This window comes from Tachypleus tridentatus, chromosome 3 (assembly GCF_004210375.1).
Source record: "Tachypleus tridentatus isolate NWPU-2018 chromosome 3, ASM421037v1, whole genome shotgun sequence".
In the NCBI taxonomy this organism is placed as follows: Eukaryota; Metazoa; Arthropoda; class Merostomata; order Xiphosura; family Limulidae; genus Tachypleus; species Tachypleus tridentatus.
The window spans coordinates 30,415,866-30,439,137 of NC_134827.1; the positions used below are offsets into that span (position 1 = coordinate 30,415,866).

Genomic DNA, 23,272 nt, shown 5'->3' on the forward strand with positions numbered 1-23,272 from the left:
TAACTACATGGTGGTTTCTAATGACGGTGTTTTGCTTATAGTGGTAACTACATGTTGATTTCTAATGACGGTGTTTTGCTTATAGTGGTAGCTACATGGTGATTTCTAATGACGGTGTTTTGCTTATAGTGGTAACTACATGGTGATTTCTAATGACGGTGTTTTGCTTATAGTGGTAACTACATGGTGATATCTTGAATCACATACGAGTTTGTTTTTATTTCAGTAAATAGCGAATTTTGTTTGTTGGATGAAGTTTTGACTTTTTGCTTAGCTAAGACACGATAAGTTGATCATAGTCCGAAATACAGTGACGTAGCTAGTTGATTGTTCAACTTGGGTTGTAGGCTACGAAGTAGAAGTGTTTCCTTTTTCTCGGCGTCTATTCATCTTTCGCTGAATCTATTATTCTGAAGTGTTCACTGTTCGATTTTTCACTACAGTCTTTGCTCAAGTAGTTGTAAATTTCAGAGTTGTTGAAAGGCTCTGAGAGGGGCAAAAAATAAAATCTTTATCCACCAAACAAACGTTGATTTCCGTTGGCCATGATCTGCTACTTGGTGATGTAGCCTTTTCACGATTAATTTAACCCTGTCTTTTATGCAGACCAATTTTCTGATACTATGTTTAAAACCTTCCCACTATATGAAGGGTAACTATCCACTGACTTATCAGATTTCCTACAAGTTATTGTTTTCATAGTGTTCACGTCCTTCTAAATTATCCATCTGCCACCAGAGGGCAACACTGTTATTTAGTTATGAGAAATAATAACTGGAATTATACTTCTCACCAAAACAGCAGATGGTCAAGTGAGAATAGTATGTGCTTACTCACAAATGGTCACGTGAAATTTGGACATACAAGAGAAGGCCAGTTTTCGAAACTTTATTGAAATTTACAGACCGTATCAAGTATATGGTCTTTCATTATTTTGGCGCAACCAATTCAAAACCTTGAATTCACATACAACAACTGCATAAACAAATTTATTATTTCCCAAACTTCCTTTTACGCAGAAGCAGCCAACTCTTAAGGTGTTGTTAACGTACCAAACGTGAGCTAACAAGACTTGGAAATATAAAACATCTCGATATACAGATAAACGGAAGTTAAGTGACATTCAGCATAATTACTGACATATAATACATCAATGTCTGTAAAAATAAATTAAATATGTTTATTTTCTGCTTATAAAACCCAAATAAAATGGTTATTCTTAACAATGTTCCAAATTAACATTCTTTTTTTCATCTCATTCAGTTTATTCACGTTTTTTTGTACATGGCAGTTTTACTTCGTTAATTTTGTTTTGTTTGTTTTTGAATTTCGCACAAAGCTACTCGAGGGCTATCTATGCTAGCCATCCCTAATTTAGCAGTGTAAGACTAGAGGAAAGGCAGCTAGTCATCACCACCCACAGCCAACTCTTGGGCTACTCTTTTATCAACGAATAGTGGGATTGACCGTAACTTTATAACACCCCCACGGCTGAAATGGCGAGCATGTTTGGTGCGAGCGGGATTCGAACCCGCGACCCTCAAATTACTATAACTGTTACTAGGATATATAATCTTTTTGTAACTAATCCAGCCATCTATATGTAGCTGTTGCTAGGATACATGATGTTTTGGTAACTAATCCAGCCATCTATATGTAGCTGTTGCTAGGATACATGATGTTTTGGTAACTAATCCAGGTATCAAAATGTAGCTGTTGCTAGGATACATGATGTTTTGGTAACTAATCCAGGTATCAAAATGTAGCTGTTGCTGGGATACTTGATGTTTTTGTTTAACATGGCTAATATTAATCATACTGTGGTTAAAACTACGTTTCTGTTAGTAGCGACGTATCCGAAAGGGCAGGAATTCTATATATAAATAATGATAAGTGACACCAACACAGTTGCAGCAATAAGTTCATTGTCGCTGTGTTACATGTGCAGAGATGCCAACCATTACGATCTGAGCGTAATCAATACGATTTTGGTATGTACGTTACGACTATACGCTCATACAGACAAATATTATGACTTGTTGCAACTCCCAAATTATTATATATTATATAGGCCTATACAATAAAGTGATAAATGGTTCCCCCAAGGCTTGAAAGGGGTGAAAAGAAAATTTCTAGTGAGATACAAATAAAGGCATAGTCCAAATGGCTACTTACGATAATCACATTTGTGCTTGAAATAATAAAAAAAATATTTGTATCTCCGACGTCTACCAATAGTTTGAGTGCGATGCTTCTCCATACTGGGTACGTGGGGGAATCCATAGTTACGTCATCAGTGCTTGTTAGCCAATCAATGCTCGCGTAGATGGGTATTTCTTGTTTTCTAAGCGGCATAGAAACACCAATACAATCGTTCACAAGATGGAAAAAAAGAGGCCTCGTTCACCAGTTTGTCTTGTTTCTGGCAAATCTAAAAGGACTAAAACTGTGAAAGGGCTCTGTCTACAATCATTACGCTCAGTCATTTGAAATAATTGGCATCTTTGTATGTGTAATATCTGACGTATAAACATTAAAGTACATTCACAGTCTGCATGCAGCTATATACGTATGCTTGTAGTAGATTGTGAGGCTCCACATGAAGCACAGACTACATTAAACGATTGAGTCCCACTGGTTTAGAGCTGCTGCAATTTGTTAGGCAGCAAAATAAAAATAAAACCTACATTACACAACGTGCAATGATGCGTTTCGTAATGTTGCCCCGGTTTTATTACAATACTCACGTTCATGTTTTGCTGTAAACTGACCAAGCAACGTTAAATAACAAAGAAGAATTCATGAGCAATCCCTATTATGAACTAACACCACAGTCCAAGATAAATCAAATGTTTATATCATACAAGATTTAATGTCCTAATTCGCTATGAAAATATTTAAATAAAACCTTAAACTCACCGTTTATGGACAATCGTGACGTTTGTTTGTTTAATTTGAATTTCGCGCAAAGCTACACGAGGACTATCTGCGCTAGCCGTCCGTAATTTAGCAGTGTAAGATTAGAGGGAAGGTAGCTAGTCATCACCACCCACCGCCAACTCTTGGGCTACTCTTTTACCAAAGAATAATTGGATTGACCGTCACTTTATAACGCCCCCACGGCTGAAAGGACGAGCATGTTTGGCGCGACGGGGATGCGAACCCGCGACTCTCAGATTACGAGTCGCACGCCTTAACGCGCTTGCCCATGCCGGGCCCTCGATATAAAAGACTGACTACATTAAAACGATTGGATACCAATGGCTACACATCCGCTGTTATTTTTTAGGTAGTAAAATAGAACCTACCCTACAAAATGCACAATGATGCCTATAGTATTATTGCTCATTTTTGTTGCAGTTAAGCAGAACAACATTAAATAATAATAAAGAAGAACACATCGGCGATCCCTATTATGAACCACTAGTTAGTTTTATGATAACGTTAGTATTTCAGGTTAAAAATGCACAATAATGTATTAACAGCTTCTCCATATACTCACAAGATAATAACAGTTTAAAACTTGAAAACTACTTAAATTTTATCTCAGTGTGTTTGATTTCAACATATTATCTAGTGTAGCAATAAAAAGTTTCTTTATTTGAGTAATATAAGAACACTAAGTATATTCATATTTTCTTTAAAGTTTAATTTAAAAAAAACTTAAAAATAAACCTAGGTAATAAAGAAATGATTAGAAAACTTGAAGCTTTCTTTGTTTTCTACTTTGAAAATATTGAACCTTATTATCAGAGAGCTCAATTATAATTAGTAAATTGTTCGAAGGAGAATTTGTGATTGTTATCTAACTAGATTTTCAAGGTTCTATTTTTCATCATACGTTCCAAATCTAAACCTTGTCTAACAAATAACTCAATCAGAATAACTTAACTTAAAAGCATAACTGAGTTAGTGCGAGACTTAAGTCCTAATAAAATCAACAATGGTACAGTAGTTATTTGTAAATATTATACAATAGTTAATTGTAAATATTATACAGTAGTTATTTGTAAATATTATATAGTAGTTATTTGTAAATATTATACAGTAGTTATTTGTAAATATTATACAGTAGTTATTTGTAAATATTATACAGTAGTTATTTGTAAATATTATACAATAGTTATTTGTAAATATTATACAGTAGTTATTTGTAAATATTATACAATAGTTATTTGTAAATATTATACAGTAGTTATTTGTAAATATTACACAAAGTTATTTGTAAATATTATACAAAAGTTATTTGTAAATATTATACAGTAGTTATTTGTAAATATTATATAGTAGTTATTTGTAAATATTATACAATAGTTATTTGTAAATATTATACAATAGTTATTTGTAAATATTATACAGTAGTTATTTGTAAATATTATACAGTAGTTATTTGTAAATATTATACAATCGTTATTTGTAAATATTATACAATCGTTATTTGTAAATATTATACAATAGTTATTTGTAAATATTATACAATAGTTATTGTAAATATTATACAATAGTTATTTGCAAATATTATACAGTAGTTATTTGTAAATATTATACAATAGTTATTTGTAAATATTATACAATAGTTATTGTAAATATTATGCAATAGTTATTTGTAAATATTATACAGTAGTTATTTGTAAATATTATACAATAGTTATTTGTAAATATCATATAATAGTTATTTGTCGTAGATTATGCAACATCTTGAGAAAAAAATGGAAAACTTAGGGTGAAAATGTTTAATGATGAAACCCAATAGCAGCTAGAATTAACTTATACAAATATCTATAACATATAACTCTTTCAATCTTAAGAGTTTAATAGATAGTGTATTCGACATTTCAAAAGTATTGTTTACAGTAATAAACATATTTATTTATATGTATATTGTACACTGAAGTGGAATAGAGATACAAATCAATGAAATACAAGACATCCGGGAGTTTCTCACCTGACGACAGCTGAGATGCTAAGAAGACATTGAATATAATCCTGCTCGTTATAAACGTCAGCAGCAACATTCTTGGAACCCGTTGTAACTATTCTATGATTATATGTTTCTCTGTGTGACGACAGCGAATTCGTGAGAAAATATTCGACGCTAAACAAGACAGTATTTTTAATCCACAGAGCAATCAACGGTCTCGGACTTAATGTTGTATTAAACACATTATGTCATTGTTCTTTCATACCTAACAGTGGAACTGCTCGTTTGTTTTTGTTACCTGCTTATCAGTTATTTTTAACCAATTTTACGATGCTTATTTAAGGATATGGCCTGAAATTTGAAAACTTCGTAAACTGTGACGAAAGGATATATTTCATTCAACATCCACTTTCAAACTAACACTATAATATATCGCTTACCAACAAAACTTAACAAAGTGGCGAATTTGAAGACCAAAGTGACGTTTGTCCACTTTGGGTATAATAGAAGGAACTCAACCACGTGCTGACAACGGCTCATTGCCTCGTTTAACGGTTTGACATCGAGTCGCGGGTTCGCACATGCCAAGGAAGTTCTATACAACCTTATGATACGCTACACTGACTAGCTGTGGTCAAAACTCAAACGATTTACTTCTGCGATCCGTCGCTCAATTATCGAGTTTCAGCAACATGTTCACACTAGCGCCCTCTAGGTAAAGCAAGCTTAAGCTGTTAATTCTGCATGTCGCTTTTAGCTTTGCGGGTATAACAGAATATCTTTCCTAGAATTATTCCATTACGCCCTTGCATATTTGTACGGCGAGTTTAGAAAACTGTAAAACTAAAAAGCTATTGACCATAGTGAATTTTTAAAATAGAAAAACCTTTATTCTACAATTGTGTTGAAGATCAAAGTATTCGTCAATAGATTTAAATCGTGCTTGCATTACCAACCTTAACCGTATTCTATCGATTACCAGTTTAATACACACAAGCACCACAGAGTAGATGATATTTTTCTGATGGTACTATTATAAACTTCTGTTTAAAACTAGCTATCTTGTGAAATCGAAAAAAAACAACAAAGCCGTTTCGGTTCTGTTTTAGGAACTAAATAAATACACCCTTTATCATAAATATAAATACTAGGTGGTGTCAAATACACCCTTTATCATACATATAAATACTAAGTGGTGTCAAATACACCCTTTATCATACATATAAATACTAAGTGGTGTCAAATACACCCTTTATCATACATATAAATACTAGGTGGTGTCAAATACACCCTTTATCATACATATAAATACTAAATGGTGTCAAATACACCCTTTATCATACATATAAATACTAGGTGGTGTCAAATACATCCTTTATCATACATATAAATACTAAGTGGTGTCAAATACACCCTTTATCATACATATAAATACTAAGTGGTGTCAAATACACCCTTTAACATACATATAAATACTAGGTGGTGTCAAATACACCCTTTATCATACATATAAATACTAAGTGGTGTCAAATACACCCTTTATCATACATATAAATACTAAGTCGTGTCAAATACACCCTTTATCATACATATAAATACTAGGTGGTGTCAAATACACCCTTTATTATACATATAAATACTAGGTGGTGTAAGATACATCCTTTAACGTAGAAATAAATACCAGGTGACGTTAGATACACACCTTAACGTAGATATAAATATTAGGTGGTGTTAGATGCACCATTTATCACAGATATAAATAATAGGAAGCGTTAGATACATCTTTCAACGTAGATATAAATACCAGTTCATATTTAAAATATATTGAGCATGTTATTTTAATTGAGTTATATATTCACACTCGAAAATGAACCGATTTGTATGACCAATGAAAATAACCGTGCTAAATTTTACACTGTATAACAATAATGATAATATTAATTAGAATGTACATCTATAACAATTAATTTCTTTTGGTAAAATAAAACCCAGAGGCCTTGTAGAGCCTCCGAAAATAAACTGTTCCTCACCAATTCAAAAATATGATACAAGGTTTGTGGAGAGAGTGAAAGAGGGTACTTGTGTGTCAGTGAGGACAGTTTGTTTATTTTGTGGCTCCACGTACACGCATGACAGAATAGTCTACCCATATAAGAGACTAACTCGTCACCTAATTACAGTAAAATGCAATACACCGATAAAAGTTCTAACCCCTGTAAAAGTGTTTTCTTTGCAAAACGTGGTAGTTATGCCAAAACAACGAAATTGTTTTGTTTTGTTTTGAAAATCGCTTCCATAATAATGTAAAATATTTTGTTCGACTCGTGTTACAGCATCAAAATTTCCATCACTTATCTATTACTTCCGTTAGCGTTAAAATGATTCTGCGTTAAATATACTTTCGTTAATTAATAGGATAATTTTCCGTAGTCGACGAAAGTGGCGTTTTTTTTTTCTTGAGACTATTGTAGTTAACTGTGTTAATAACATTTCCTTTTCTGTACATATTATGAAAGTTAATACCACAAGTATATTTTATGTTACTTGTTTTCTAATTAAAATAAAACAAATATGTAAAAAAATGTGTGAAACTTCTGTATAGAACAAGTGAAAAACAAGCAGAAATCATTTATTACACGGATATTGATCAATAGAATACAGCCGCTGCGTTTGTGTGATTATATCGATTATAGAATTGGTGTGTGTTTGAAATAATATTTACTAATTAATTGCTGAATTAATAAAGATTTCATGAATCACATTAGGAAGATATCTTCAGAAAGACCAACCATCCTGAGTGTTTTGTTCGTGCGAAACCATATGACATAAAATATATTGAAAGTGACAACACGAGTTACTTAAAAAGTTATTTGTGTGTGTGTGTTTGAAGTTTTCTGGTGAGTCAGTGGTAAGGCTACGGTTTTACAACGTTAAAGTCCGATGTTCGATTCCTGCGGTAGCGAAGGTTGCAGATAGTCTATTGTGTAGCTATACACAAAGAAGAAAATAACCTCTTCTTCTTACGCTAATTGGAAGAAATAAAGAAGAGACGCCGAGACTACATATAAACCCTAAACTCTTTGTAACTACCATCTGCATTACCAATACTTTTGTTCTAAGTTGAAGTTAAAAACTGGTAATAAAACAATATAATAAAACCTTCAGTATATCTCATTAAGAAGAAAGGAGGTTGGGGTTAGAGTCATGTTCTGAGGTTAAATTCCATTGTAGGGATATTGATTCTTTTATATTGTTTTGCAGCTGAAGACTTGACTTGTAATAAACAAGTGTTTAGGAATCTCTTTAGTTCTAATGACAAATGTTTAGGAATCTCTTTAGTTCTAATGACAAATGTATAGGAATCTCTTTAGTTCTAATGACAAATGTATAGGAATCTCTTTAGTTCTAATGACAAATGTATAGGAATCTCTTTAGTTCTAATGACAAATGTTTAGGAATTTCTTTAGTTGTACTGACAAGTGTTTAGTATTTGTTTACTTGTAATGATAAGTATTTTAGAATTTATTTAGCTGTAATTACAACTATTTAGGGATTTATTTGGCAGTAATAATTAGTGTTTAGCGTTTGTTTTAGTTGTAATCACAAGTTTTTAGCATTTTCTTTAGTTTTTAACGACAAGTGTTTAGGAATTTCTTTAGCTGTAATGGCAAGTATTTAGGACGTTGTTTAGTTGTAATGACAAATGTTTAGTATATTTTAGGTGTAATGACAAATGTTTAGTATATTTTAGTTGTAATGACAAATGTTTAGTATATTTTAGGTGTAATGACAAATGTTTAGTATATTTTAGGTGTAATGACAAATGTTTAGTATATTTTAGTTGTAATGACAAGTGTTTAGTATATTTTAGGTGTAATGACAAGTGTTTAGTATATTTTAGGTGTAATGACAAATGTTTAGTATATTTTAGGTGTAATGACAAATGTTTAGTATATTTTAGGTGTAATGACAAATGTTTAGTATATTTTAGGTGTAACGACAAGTGTTTAGTATATTTTAGTTGTAATGACAAATGTGTAGTATATTTTAGTTGTAATGACAAATGTTTAGTATATTTTAGGTGTAATGACAAGTGTTTAGTATATTTTAGGTGTAATGACAAATGTTTAGTATATTTTAGGTGTAATGACAAATGTTTAGTATATTTTAGTTGTAATGACAAATGTTTAGTATATTTTAGGTGTAATGACAAATGTTTAGTATATTTTAGGTGTAATGACAAATGTTTAGTATATTTTAGGTGTAATGACAAGTGTTTAGTATATTTTAGGTGTAATGACAAGTGTTTAGTATATTCTTAGGTGTAATGACAAATGTTTAGTATATTTTAGGTGTAATGACAAACGTTTAGTATATTTTAGGTGTAATGACAAATGTTTAGTATATTTTAGGTGTAACGACAAGTGTTTTAGTATATTTTAGGTGTAATGACAAATGTGTAGTATATATTTTAGTTGTAATGACAAATGTTTAGTATATTTTAGGTGTAATGACAAGTGTTTAGTATATTTTAGGTGTAATGACAAATGTTTAGTATATTTTAGGTGTAATGACAAATGTTTAGTATATTTTAGTTGTAATGACAAATGTTTAGTATATTTTAGGTGTAATGACAAATGTTTAGTATATTTTAGGTGTAATGACAAATGTTTAGTATATTTTAGGTGTAATGACAAGTGTTTAGTATATTTTAGGTGTAATGACAAGTGTTTAGTATATTTTAAATGTAATGACAAGTGTTTAGTATATTTTAGGTGTAATGACAAATGTTTAGTATATTTTAGGTGTAATGACAAGTGTTTAGTATATTTTAGTTGTAATGACAAATGTTTAGTATATTTTAGTTGTAATGACAAATGTTTAGTATATTTTAGGTGTAATGACAAACGTTTAGTATATTTTAGGTGTAATGACAAGTGTTTAGTATATTTTAGGTGTAATGACAAATGTTTAGTATATTTTAGGTGTAATGACAAGTGTTTAGTATATTTTAGGTGTAATGACAAATGTTTAGTATATTTTAGTTGTAATGACAAATGTTTAGTATATTTTAGGTGTAATGACAAATGTTTAGTATATTTTAGTTGTAATGACAAATGTTTAGTATATTTTAGGTGTAATGACAAATGTTTAGTATATTTTAGTTGTAATGACAAATGTTTAGTATATTTTAGGTGTAATGACAAATGTTTAGTATATTTTAGTTGTAATGACAAATGTTTAGTATATTTTAGGTGTAATGACAAGTGTTTAGTATATTTTAGTTGTAATGACAAGTGTTTAGTATATTTTAGGTGTAATGACAAATGTTTAGTATATTTTAGTTGTAATGACAAATGTTTAGTATATTTTAGGTGTAATGACAAATGTTTAGTATATTTTAGGTGTAATGACAAGTGTTTAGTATATTTTAGGTGTAATGACAAATGTTTAGTATATTTTAGGTGTAATGACAAATGTTTAGTATATTTTAGGTGTAATGACAAGTGTTTAGAAATATATTTGACTGTAATAACACGTATTTAGTACTTTTTGTTCTAAGGAGAAGTGTCTACTATTTTCTTTAGCTATAATGACAAGTGTTTAACACTCCTACGAAAAGTGGGGCCTAATAGGCCCCAGAGCAACTTGAAAGGTTATTAATATTAGGCTAATAATTTTGTATTTAAATAAAATTCCCATTTAAATCCATTAATGAATGGATTAACGAGATTCCCACTGTCCCTATCTACTATCTAGCGAAACCACAGCCAGGGGAATAGGCTTGGAGAAATCAGGACTAGAAACGTCTTTTCGTAGTAGTGTTAAGAATTAATTTAGCTATAATGACAAGTGTTTAAGAATTAATTAAACTATAATGACAAGTGTTTAAGAATTAATTAAACTATAATGACAAGTGTTTAAGAATTTCTTTAGCTGTAATGATAAGTGTGCTATCTGTGCTAGCCGTCCCTAATTTAGTAGTGTAAGACTAGAGGAAAGGCAGCTAGTCATCACCATCCACCGCCAACTATTGGGCTACTCTTTTACTAACGAATAGTGGGATTGACCGTCACATTATAACGCCCCCACGGCTAAAAGGGCGAGCATGTTTGTCGCGACGGAGATGCGAACCCGCGACCCTCGGATTACGAGTCGCACGCCTTAACACGATTGGCCATGCCGGGCCGTAATAGTGGGATTGACCGTGACATCATAATGCCACCACGGCTGAAAGGGCGAGCATGTTTGGCGCGACGGGGATGTGATAAGGAATTGTTATTCATTGATTTTCTACAACTGAAAAATAATTTAGATAAGGAAAATTAAAACATGAATATGTTTCGCCACACGTAGCATTTAAAGCACTGTGACACCAATCTAGTTTCAGTAATAATTATGTTGTTGTTCTTTTGAATTAAGCCCAAAGCTACACAATGGGCTATCTGTGCTCTGCCCACCACGGATATCGAAACCCCGTTTTTAGCGTTGTAAGTCCGCAGACATACCGCTGAACAACTGGGGTGCCGTAATAATTACGATTAGAATAGTTAATGAATCAAAATTTGCATCAAACTTTTCCTGATGTTTGGTTTTTTTAAGAAAATAAACCTTACACAGTTATATAATAAAATAATACAACAATAATAGGTAACTTAATATAACGTTTCTGATTTTATAACCTATAAAACTGGTTTTTCTTCTAAATTTGAAAATAAATATTTGTACATCGGATAGTAAATAACTAATTATTAACAGTAATATTCATTATTAATATAAATAAATGCTTTATACAAAAGAAAACAATGTCTAGATTGCGCCATCTACGACAGCACTTGAAACTTCGTTTGGTTATCACTAAGCAAGCAGATTAACACACAATTTATATCGTCAGGTACACGAGTGATTTTCACTGAGCCCCAGGGAAGTGGATACACAAGTTAAGCTGCTGTGTTCTGTAAATAACGTATATTCTATTGTTTGTTTATTATCTCTTTCTTTAACAGTATTGGATAAAATGTTTAACATATTTAAGCTTGTTAGTTTTAGTTATAATATTTATTATTATAATTCTATTATAAAGCTTTTTTTATATTATTATTAGAGGTTTGTATCTTTTACAGAAGTCGATACAATATTTATGTAAATATTGATGCTGTGATACGTATCTTGATACAGAAGTTTTTATTAGTGGTTTATTACAAAGTTTGACAGTCTTGTCTGTAATCTATTATCTATATTAGTAACACTGCCTTATTTAAGTATTCGCCCCCCTGCTAGTACAGCGGTAAGTCTATGGATTTACAACGCTCAAATCAGCGGTTCGATTCCTCTCGGTGGGCTCAGCAGATAGCCTGATGTGGCTTTGCTATAAGAAATCACAAACCCACATTTAAGTATTTCGTACTTTAAGGTACATTTTAAATTATTATATTTGATAAACTAAATGACAGCTGCTAATAGAAATAAAATAAAAACGTTGATGTATCTGTTTATTTTGTTTTTGTTAATTTGTTATGTTACTTTACATGTAATGTTTTTTGATAAAATAAGTTAAGATGACATATAGTACTCAATACTCAGCTTTGTTTATTTAATCACTAATTTTTAGTAACAATACTGTATTAGAAATTCTGCTGTTCTCTGTACAAAACATTTATAATGTTTACTAGAAGTCTGCCAAATTTCGTGAAGATAAATTTTATCGTATCACATCAGTCGATTTATCAGTACAATCGTATCCTGGCTTCACGATACGATACTAGAATTTGACCGGTGTATTGCTACACATTCAATTACTGACTTAACATAAGGACTTAGAATTGACGTAGGTCTTCTAAACTAGCTCAGTCTTATGAGATATTACTGTGTTTTACATTCCAAACTACTGTTAAAACCGAAGGTGTCAAACTGACGAAATAATGCATTTTATTCCTCAGAAAAAAAATATAAAAAATGCACATTTAAATAAGATTAAGCACTCTGGTGGCTTATAGTTTCATTCTAAGCTTGCAGGTTGCTCTGATCAGAAGTTAAAGTCCATCGTGTCGTAATGGATGCCTGCATAATTCTATTACCACGAATTTAAAACTTATTTTCCCAGTTGCTAATCTAACGAAGTAAAATACTAAACAATCTCAGATTAATTTGTATATCACTCCTTTATAAAAACAGATTACCAAATCATATATCACTGAATTTCCAGAAACTTTAATTCTTATCACAGAATTAGCAATCGATAATCGCGTCGCTATAACCTCTCAAACATCTTAATAGCAACCACTTCGGATGCTATAGCATGGTTTTATTCCCCTAGGAAGTCTCAGCCTTAAGTGATGTCTAGGAACTTCTGAATACATGCATGAGGACTGCCCTTAATAAAAACCACTTTATCTTAACAAATGGTATTTTGCTGTTTCCCTAATCTAATAAATCTAAAGTTTTTTTAAGCAGTTCCACAAGACGACAAAACTGGAAAAGCAGAATTCGTGGAAATACATACCAGTTTTATAACGTACCGTATTTTAAGAACCAAACATAGGCCTACTTAGCGTTGACATTTAGAACAAGCGCGTAACAGCTTCTGGTAATATTATGCAAATTAACAAGAAAAACTGAAACCATTTACAAATGAATTAGATAGAAGGCCCCCAGATCCATGACCGACATTTTTTAGCGACAGATCCATTGGTTTATACCCTCCCCCAATGGCTCAGCGGTATGTCTGCGGACTTACAACGCTAAAATCCGGGTTTTGATACCCGTGATGGGCAGAGCACAGATAGCCCACTGTGTAGCTTTGTGTTTAATTCAAAACAACAACAATCATTCGTTTATTTTTAATTATTACTAACACTTGAGAATAAACAAACCAGTTTAAAACGTAAGTATTATAAAAACCGAATGCGATAAACATTGGAAAATGCTAATTAATTCACTGTTTCATTAAAAACTAATGTATTACATATGTACCTTAATGTGTTAAATATTTTGTTAATAGAGATGTAAGACTTGTTCCTATAATTGCAGTACTCTGAGTATAACATTCGAATAAACTAACGACGAAAAAATATTTTACGTAATTTACACAAACTAAATAATAAAAACATAGAAATGAGAATTTCATAATTAATAACATATGAAGTAATTAATTTTTAATTATCACAGCACCACTACTACTACTACTGATACTAATTTTTAATAAAATGTTGTCCTAAAGATGAGATGATACAAATTATCTAAGATAACGAACAGTTATCCTGAAGATGATACGATATATACAAATTATATAAGATAACGAATAGTAATGCTGAAGATGACACAAATTACCTAGGATAACGAATAGTTATCCTGAAGATGAGATGATAGATACAAATTATATAATATAACAAATAGTTACCCTGAAGATGAGGTGATACAAATTATCTAGGATAACGAATAATTATCCTGAAGATGAGATGATAGATACAAATTATATAATATAACAAATAGTTACCCTGAAGATGAGGTGATACAAATTATCTAGGATAACGAATAATTATCCTGAAGATGAGACGATTCAAATTATTTAAGATAACGAATAGTACGCATACATCACATGAAAAAAAAAAAAACTTACTTTGCTGATAGAACACTGGTTTCAGTAAAAACATCAAGATAAATTGAAAAATATAAATGCCGTTGTTTGGTTCATCATAAACCATATAAACTACGGAGAACATTTTAAATAACAAGGTGGAAAACCATCGTTCGCAACTATTTTAGGCATGCTTGACAAATATAAAGCCATACGACAACATTTTGTTTAAGGGAAACGTTAAATACATTCCTTCGAAATTTCAAACATCAATATAAAGTAATATTTCTCTATGCATCACACATATGTACGTTTGCATCAACGGAACTGAAGCTTAAAAACTTGTCTGGGTCGTAACCACGACGAAGGCTCCCAACCTGCCTTTCGTAAATTATCTTACGACTCCACGTAATTGAATAGTGTACTCGCTTTAATATAAGATATATGTTACTATCTGTTTTATAGCTAATTCGTACTTTTGATGCGATTATATTTATAAAGATTAAAATGTGTGGTTTCGTTAGTCGGGTATTCTCGCCGTTAGCGATATTTGAGGACGTAATACCAAACCATTGTAAGTAAGGCTGAATTTTGTTTTTTTCCATCATCAACATGAAGGACACGCTTCACGAGCTTCCAGCTCTTTTACTTTCTGTTATCGCAACTAAACAAAGGAGGTTTATCGGTAGAGCGTGACTGGGTGCTATTCAGAAATACATTTCAGTGTCCTAAACGCTTCTTCTTCTGACCACGAGTCCGGTGGTCACTTCAGTAATCAAAAATCTCAAAGCTAACGTGACCGCGATGCACACTGATGACAAAATGGCAATAAATAGAAGGTCAAAGTTGGAAGGAAATGTTGTTGGTAAAAGACAAAGAAAAAACATTAATAACCACAGAGTTTCTTAGGACTACTTCCGTATTTCACCTTCGTTTTTACTCTTAATTTTAAATGAAACAAAATGGCTTCCGAAGTCATCATAATAACTGTTTTTGTCCAAAAAATAAAACTTGATGGTGTCCATTACGTATAGAGCATAAATGGGTGTGCTCAATTGAAATATAAACTAAAGACTACAAAACCCTTGCATTTTTAAACCGCTATTTGTGTTTATTTAATATTAAATAACTTTTAAAAATAGTGTTTATTGCTCAGACTCGAACGTCTAGGTTGCTAAGTTTACCTTTAAATCTATAACTCTTTTCAGCTGTTTCTTTGTTTTAACTTCCTGAATATCATTAATTTGTAAAACGACTATAAGCAAGCACATTTCAGGGATATATAAACATATTTTTCCACGGTCTTAACATTGCGACTTACGTTAAACTAAAATTTTCAATCATTTCACCACAGTACAGCTCTGGAGGGGGAGTATACTTCACTATGGCAGCGCTCTAGAATAACTTGTGTATCTATGGCAGTGTTTTATAAGAGAATATGTATGCCTAAAGAGTGTACAACGATTGTCTTTGGCAGAGCTCTATGCTAAAATGAGGGACTGTGTGTCCCCGTGACAGTATTGTATAGGAGAACACATGTCTCTATAGTAATTCTAATTGTTATGTGTTAGTTAAAGTATGGATTTTATGTTTCTTTGTGCTGGTTGATAAAGCCAAAATAATACCTTCCAGTGATGTTTCTGAACAATTGATGGTCGATAGGATCAAGATAATTGATGTCAGTGAGGTTTCTGAACAATTGATTGTTAATAGGATCAAGATAATAGATGTCAGTGAGGTTTCTGAACAATTGATGGTCGATAGTGAGGTTTCTGGACAACTGATTGTTAATAGGATCAAGATAATATATGTCAGTGAGGTTTCTGAACAATTGATGGTCGATAGTGAGGTTTCTGGACAACTGATTGTTAATAGGATCAAGATAATATATGTCAGTGAGGTTTCTGAACAATTGATGGTCGATAGTAAGGTTTCTGAACAATTGATGGTCGATAGTGAGGTTTCTGGACAACTGATTGTTAATAGGATCAAAATAATATATGTCAGTGAGGTTTCTGAACAATTGATGGTCGATAGGACCAAGATAATAGATGTCAATGATGTTTCTGGACAATTGATTGTTAATAGAATTAAGATAATAGATGTCAGTGATGTTTCTGAACAACTGATGGTCGATAGGATCAAGATAATAGATGTCAGTGATGTTTCTGAACAATTGATTGTTAATAGGACCAAGATAATAGATGTCAATGATGTTTCTGGACAATTGATTGTTAATAGAATTAAGATAATAGATGTCAGTGATGTTTCTGAACAACTGATGGTCGATAGGATCAAGATAATAGATGTCAGTGATGTTTCTGAACAATTGATGGTCGATAGGACCAAGATAATAGATGTCAATGATGTTTCTGGACAATTGATTGTTAATAGAATTAAGATAATAGATGTCAGTGATGTTTCTGAACAATTGATGGTCGATAGGATCAAGATAATAGATGTCAGTGATGTTTCTGAACAATTGATTGTTAATAGAATTAAGATAATAGATGTCAGTGATGTTTCTGAACAATTGATGGTCGATAGGATCAAGATAATAGATGTCAGTGAGGTTTCTGAACAATTGATTGTTAATAGGACCAAGATAATAGATGTCTGTGAGGTTTCTGAACAATTGATGGTCGATAGTGAGGTTTCTGGACAACTGATTGTTAATAGGATCAAGATAATATATGTCAGTGAGATTTCTGAACAATTGATGGTCGATAGAGAGGTTTCTGGACAACTGATTGTTAATAGGATCAAGATAATATATGTCAGTGAGGTTTCTGAACAATTGATGGTCGATAGTAAGGTTTCTGAACAATTGATGGTCGATAGTGAGGTTTCTGGACAACTGATTGTTAATAGGATCAAGATAATATATGTCAGTGAGGTTTCTGAACAATTGATGGTCGATAGTGAGGTTTCTGGACAACTGATTGTTAATAGGATCAAGATAATATATGTCAGTGAGGTTTCTGAACAATTGATGGTCGATAGTAAGGTTTCTGAACAATTGATGGTCGATAGTGAGGTTTCTGGACAACTGATTGTTAATAGGATCAAAATAATATATGTCAGTGAGGTTTCTGAACAATTGATGGTCGATAGGACCAAGATAATAGATGTCAGTGATGTTTCTGGACAATTGATTGTTAATAGGACCAAGATAATAGATGTCAATGATGTTTCTGGACAATTGATTGTTAATAGAATTAAGATAATAGATGTCAGTGATGTTTCTGAACAACTGATGGTCGATAGGATCAAGATAATAGATGTCAGTGATGTTTCTGAACAATTGATTGTTAATAGAATTAAGATAATAGATGTCAGTGATGTTTCTGAACAATTGATGGTCGATAGGATCAAGATAATAGATGTCAGTGATGTTTCTGAACAATTGATGGTCGATAGGATTAAGATAATAGATGTCAGTGAGGTTTCTGAACAATTGATTGTTAATAGGACCAAGATAATAGATGTCAATGATTTTTCTGGACAATTGATTGTTAATAGAATTAAGATAATAGATGTCAGTGATGTTTCTGAACAATTGATGGTCGATAGGACCAAGATAATAGATGTCAATGATGTTTCTGGACAATTGATTGTTAATAGAATTAAGATAATAGATGTCAGTGATGTTTCTGAACAATTGATGGTCGATAGGACCAAGATAATAGATGTCAATGATGTTTCTGGACAATTGATTGTTAATAGAATTAAGATAATAGATGTCAGTGATGTTTCTGAACAATTGATGGTCGATAGGATCAAGATAATAGATGTCAGTGATGTTTCTGAACAATTGATGGTCGATAGGATTAAGATAATAGATGTCAGTGAGGTTTCTGAACAATTGATTGTTAATAGGACCAAGATAATAGATGCCATGTCAGTGAGGTTTATTAAAAAAACTTAACAGTCCAAATGAGGTGTTAAAATCTATCTCAGAACGGTTGGTATCGGTATTAACACTTTAATTAAAATAAAGTACAGAACAACGTTTCCATCTTCTTACGCCATCTTGAAGTTAACATAGAGAGTTTGCGACTGATCGTTGCCGGGCACATGTCTTAGGGACGACAATGTAAACGTATACGGGATTGTAGGGGGCGTTGCAATTAGATGTTAGGTTATTAATTAGTACAGACATAAAGGTGTTCCTTCATATTGGTTTAATTTTGGTTTGAGTTCTTCTATAAGAAAGGCTTCTTTAATTTTGCGCATGTTTATATTTGTTTCCCTAATTTGTATGTTGGTGTTTTCTGTGGTTATGTTGTGTTTATTTGATTTGCAGTGTTCAAAAACGTGTGAAGGTTTTTTTTGTGTTCTTTGAATCTAGTTTCCATTTTTCGACTTGTTTATCTAATATAGAAATCGAGGCAGCTGTTACATTATATTTTATAAATTATGTTGATGTTGTGTTTGTCAGTGTAGTTTTTACATTGTATAGACTTTAGTTTTGTACCTGGTTTTTAAATAAATTTAGTGTTTACTGGAATATTATGTTTTGTTACAAGTTTTTTTATTGGTTATAATTTCACTAATATCGGGCTTAAATTCATTTTTTTTTTGTTTCTGATGAAATCAACAAAATACAACAACATTTCATGAACATGAACAAATTTCTTCCAAAAACCATGGAAAAAGTACACACTCAAACTTAGATTAGCAACACAGTCAACAACAAACAAACAATAATAAATTCCATGAAACAACAAACTACAAAACCTTATACTGCTGCATACCATGTGTTCACGACATCAGCGAAAAAATAACCAGCATTTGGAAAAAAACAAACTTATAACAAAACACAACATTCCAGTAAACACCAAATATATTCAAAAACGAGGTACAAAACTAATGTCCATACTATGTGAAAACTACACTGACAAACACAACGCCAACATAATTTATAAAATACAATGCAACAACTGTCACGACTTCTATATTGGAGAAACAAACAGTCCCCCGCTGGTACAGTGATAAGTCTACGGAGTTACAACGCTAAAATCAGGGGTCCGATTCCCCTCGGTAAACACAGCAGATAGCCTGATGTGGCTTTACTAAAAAAAGACACCTTCACACGTTTTTGGACACTGCAAGTCAAATAAACACAACATAACCATAGAAAACCCAGATACTAAGTAGGGAAACAAATGTAAACAAAGTCAAAGAAGACTTACTTATACAGCAACTATAACCAAACTTAAACCAATGTAGAGGAACACTTTTATACCTGCACCAATTAATAACCTGACATCTTAATTCAACGCCTCCTACAATCCCGTACCAGTTTATACAGTCGTCCCTAAGACGTGTCCGGCAACCGTCAGTTGCAAACCCTCTCTATGTTAACCTGAAGATGGCCTAGGAAGGTCGAAATGTTGTTCTCTGCTTTATTAGTAAAAAAAAATTATTCATAAACAGAATTTCTGCCGTTCAGTTTTCCACTCTGGTTAACTGAAACTTTAGACAGTTATCCACAAACAGGATTCCTACCGTTCGGTTTTACACTCTGGTTAACTGAAACTTTAGACAGTTATCCACAAACAGGATTCCTACCGTTCGGTTTTACACTCTGGTTAACTGAAACTTTAGACAGTTATCCACAAACAGGACTCCTACCGTTCGGTTTTACACACTGGTTAACTGAAACTTTAGACAGTTATCCACAAACAGGACTCCTACCGTTCGGTTTTCCACTCTGGTTAACTGAAACTTTAGACAGTTATCCACAAACAGGACTCCTACCGTTCGGTTTTACACACTGGTTAACTGAAACTTTAGAAAGTTATCCACAAACAGTGGTTAACTGAAACTTCAGAAAGTTATCCACAAACAGGACTCCTGCCATTCAGTTTTACACTCTGGTTAACTGAAACTTTAGAAAGTTATCCACAAACAGAACTCCTGCCGTTCAGTTTTACACTCTGGTTAACTGAAACTTCAGAAAGTTATCCACAAACAGAACTCCTGCCGTTCAGTTTTACACTCTGGTTAACTGAAACTTTAGAAAGTTATCCACAAACAGAACTCCTGCCATTCAGTTTTACACTCTGGTTAACTGAAACTTCAGAAAGTTATCCACAAACAGAACTCCTGCCATTCAGTTTTACACTCTGGTTAACTGAAACTTTAGAAAGTTATCCACAAACAGAACTCCTGCCATTCAGTTTCACACTCTGGTTAACTGAAACTTTAGAAAGTTATCCACAAACAGAACTCCTGCCATTCAGTTTTACACTCTGGTTAACTGAAAGTTTAGAAAGTTATCCACAAACAGAACTCCTGCCGTTCAGTTTTACACTCTGGTTAACTGAAACTTTAGAAAGTTATCCACAAACAGGACTCCTGCCATTCAGTTTTACACTCTGGTTAACTGAAACTTCAGAAAGTTATCCACAAACAGAACTCCTGCCGTTCAGTTTTACACTCTGGTTAACTGAAACTTTAGAAAGTTATCCACAAACAGAACTCCTGCCATTCAGTTTTACACTCTGGTTAACTGAAACTTTAGAAAGTTATCCACAAACAGAACAGCTGCCATTTAGTTTTACACTCTGGTTAACTGAAACTTCAGAAAGTTATCCACAAACAGAACTCCTGCCATTCAGTTTTACACTCTGGTTAACTGAAACTTTAGAAAGTTATCCACAAACAGAACTCCTGCCATTCAGTTTTACACTCTGGTTAACTGAAACTTCAGAAAGTTATCCACAAACAGAACTCCTGCCGTTCAGTTTTACACTCTGGTTAACTGAAACTTTAGAAAGTTATCCACAAACAGGACTCCTGCCATTCAGTTTTACACTCTGGTTAACTGAAACTTCAGAAAGTTATCCACAAACAAAACTCCTGCCGTTCAGTTTTACACTCTGGTTAACTGAAACTTTAGAAAGTTATCCACAAACAGGACTCCTGCCATTCAGTTTTACACTCTGGTTAACTGAAACTTCAGAAAGTTATCCACAAACAGAACTCCTACCGTTCGGTTTTACACTCTGGTTAACTGAAACTTTAGAAAGTTATCCACAAACAGAACTCCTGCCGTTCAGTTTTCCACTCTGGTTAACTGAAACTTTAGAAAGTTATCCACAAACAGAACTCCTGCCATTCAGTTTTACACTCTGGTTAACTGAAACTTTAGAAAGTTATCCACAAACAGGACTCCTGCCATTCAGTTTTACACTCTGGTTAACTGAAACTTCAGAAAGTTATCCACAAACAGGACTCCTGCCGTTCAGTTTTACACACTGGTTAACTGAAACTTTAGAAAGTTATCCACAAACAGAACTCCTGCCGTTCAGTTTTCCACTCTGGTTAACTGAAACTTTAGAAAGTTATCCACAAACAGAACTCCTGCCATTCAGTTTCACACTCTGGTTAACTGAAACTTTAGAAAGTTATCCACAAACAGAACTCCTGCCATTCAGTTTTACACTCTGGTTAACTGAAAGTTTAGAAAGTTATCCACAAACAGAACTCCTGCCGTTCAGTTTTACACTCTGGTTAACTGAAACTTCAGAAAGTTATCCACAAACAGAACTCCTGCCGTTCAGTTTTACACTCTGGTTAACTGAAACTTTAGAAAGTTATCCACAAACAGAACTCCTGCCATTCAGTTTTACACTCTGGTTAACTGAAACTTCAGAAAGTTATCCACAAACAGAACTCCTGCCGTTCAGTTTTACACTCTGGTTAACTGAAACTTTAGAAAGTTATCCACAAACAGAACTCCTGCCGTTCAGTTTTACACTCTGGTTAACTGAAACTTTAGAAAGTTATCCACAAACAGGACTCCTGCCATTCAGTTCTACACTCTGGTTAACTGAAACTTCAGAAAGTTATCCACAAACAGAACTCCTGCCGTTCAGTTTTACACTCTGGTTAACTGAAACTTTAGAAAGTTATCCACAAACAGTGGTTAACTGAAACTTCAGAAAGTTATCCACAAACAGGACTCCTGCCATTCAGTTTTACACTCTGGTTAACTGAAACTTTAGAAAGTTATCCACAAACAGAACTCCTGCCGTTCAGTTTTACACTCTGGTTAACTGAAACTTCAGAAAGTTATCCACAAACAGAACTCCTGCCGTTCAGTTTTACACTCTGGTTAACTGAAACTTCAGAAAGTTATCCACAAACAGAACTCCTGCCATTCAGTTTTACTCTCTGGTTAACTGAAACTTTAGAAAGTTATCCACAAACAGAACTCCTGCCATTCAGTTTTACACTCTGGTTAACTGAAAGTTTAGAAAGTTATCCACAAACAAATGACTGCTTGCAATTTGAATGACTTTATTTTGACAAATAAGAACCTCGGCTAACTTATCGTACGACACTGTAGTGTATGTTTAATGTTAACATTATTTTTATATTAGAAACACTCCTTGTAAGAACAAGATTATAGCTAAAACCTTTTACTGCAACATAAGAAACTGTGCTTGGTACTCGTGTAGAATATGAACGAAGTGGCCCCAAAGACGTCTTTAAACCGCATCATTTTTATAAGATGGCTTGTTTCCATTTACATAAAATGTCAATATGAAATATTCATGATGTAAGGACATCGAGAACATCATAAAAGAACCGATTGTAGACAGACTGAAACAGGAAATTATGAGAAGATAGATTGCGAGAGAAATAAAACACAATGATGTGCAATTTAATAAAATATATTGTGACATCTTACAGTTTCTAGTCTGATCTAGACCACACTTTTAAGCCTAAACTATCAACAGACGTAAGTTAAACTGTTCTGT

The 23,272-nt window shown here is 32.8% G+C and overlaps 1 protein-coding gene across 2 annotated transcripts in view; it reads right to left on the reverse strand.

Annotated features, from left to right (window-relative positions):
• Positions 1-5,200, reverse strand: part of LOC143246626 (cell adhesion molecule Dscam1-like) — a 158,893-nt gene extending 153,693 nt beyond the window's left edge. For both annotated transcript variants that reach the window (XM_076493665.1, XM_076493664.1), the window contains exon 1: positions 4,946-5,200. In XM_076493665.1, coding sequence (XP_076349780.1) covers positions 4,946-5,015 — 70 coding nt within the window. In that variant the 5' untranslated portion in view covers positions 5,016-5,200. The remainder of the gene's footprint in view (positions 1-4,945) is intronic.
• Between the last annotated feature and the right edge of the window lie 18,072 nt (positions 5,201-23,272).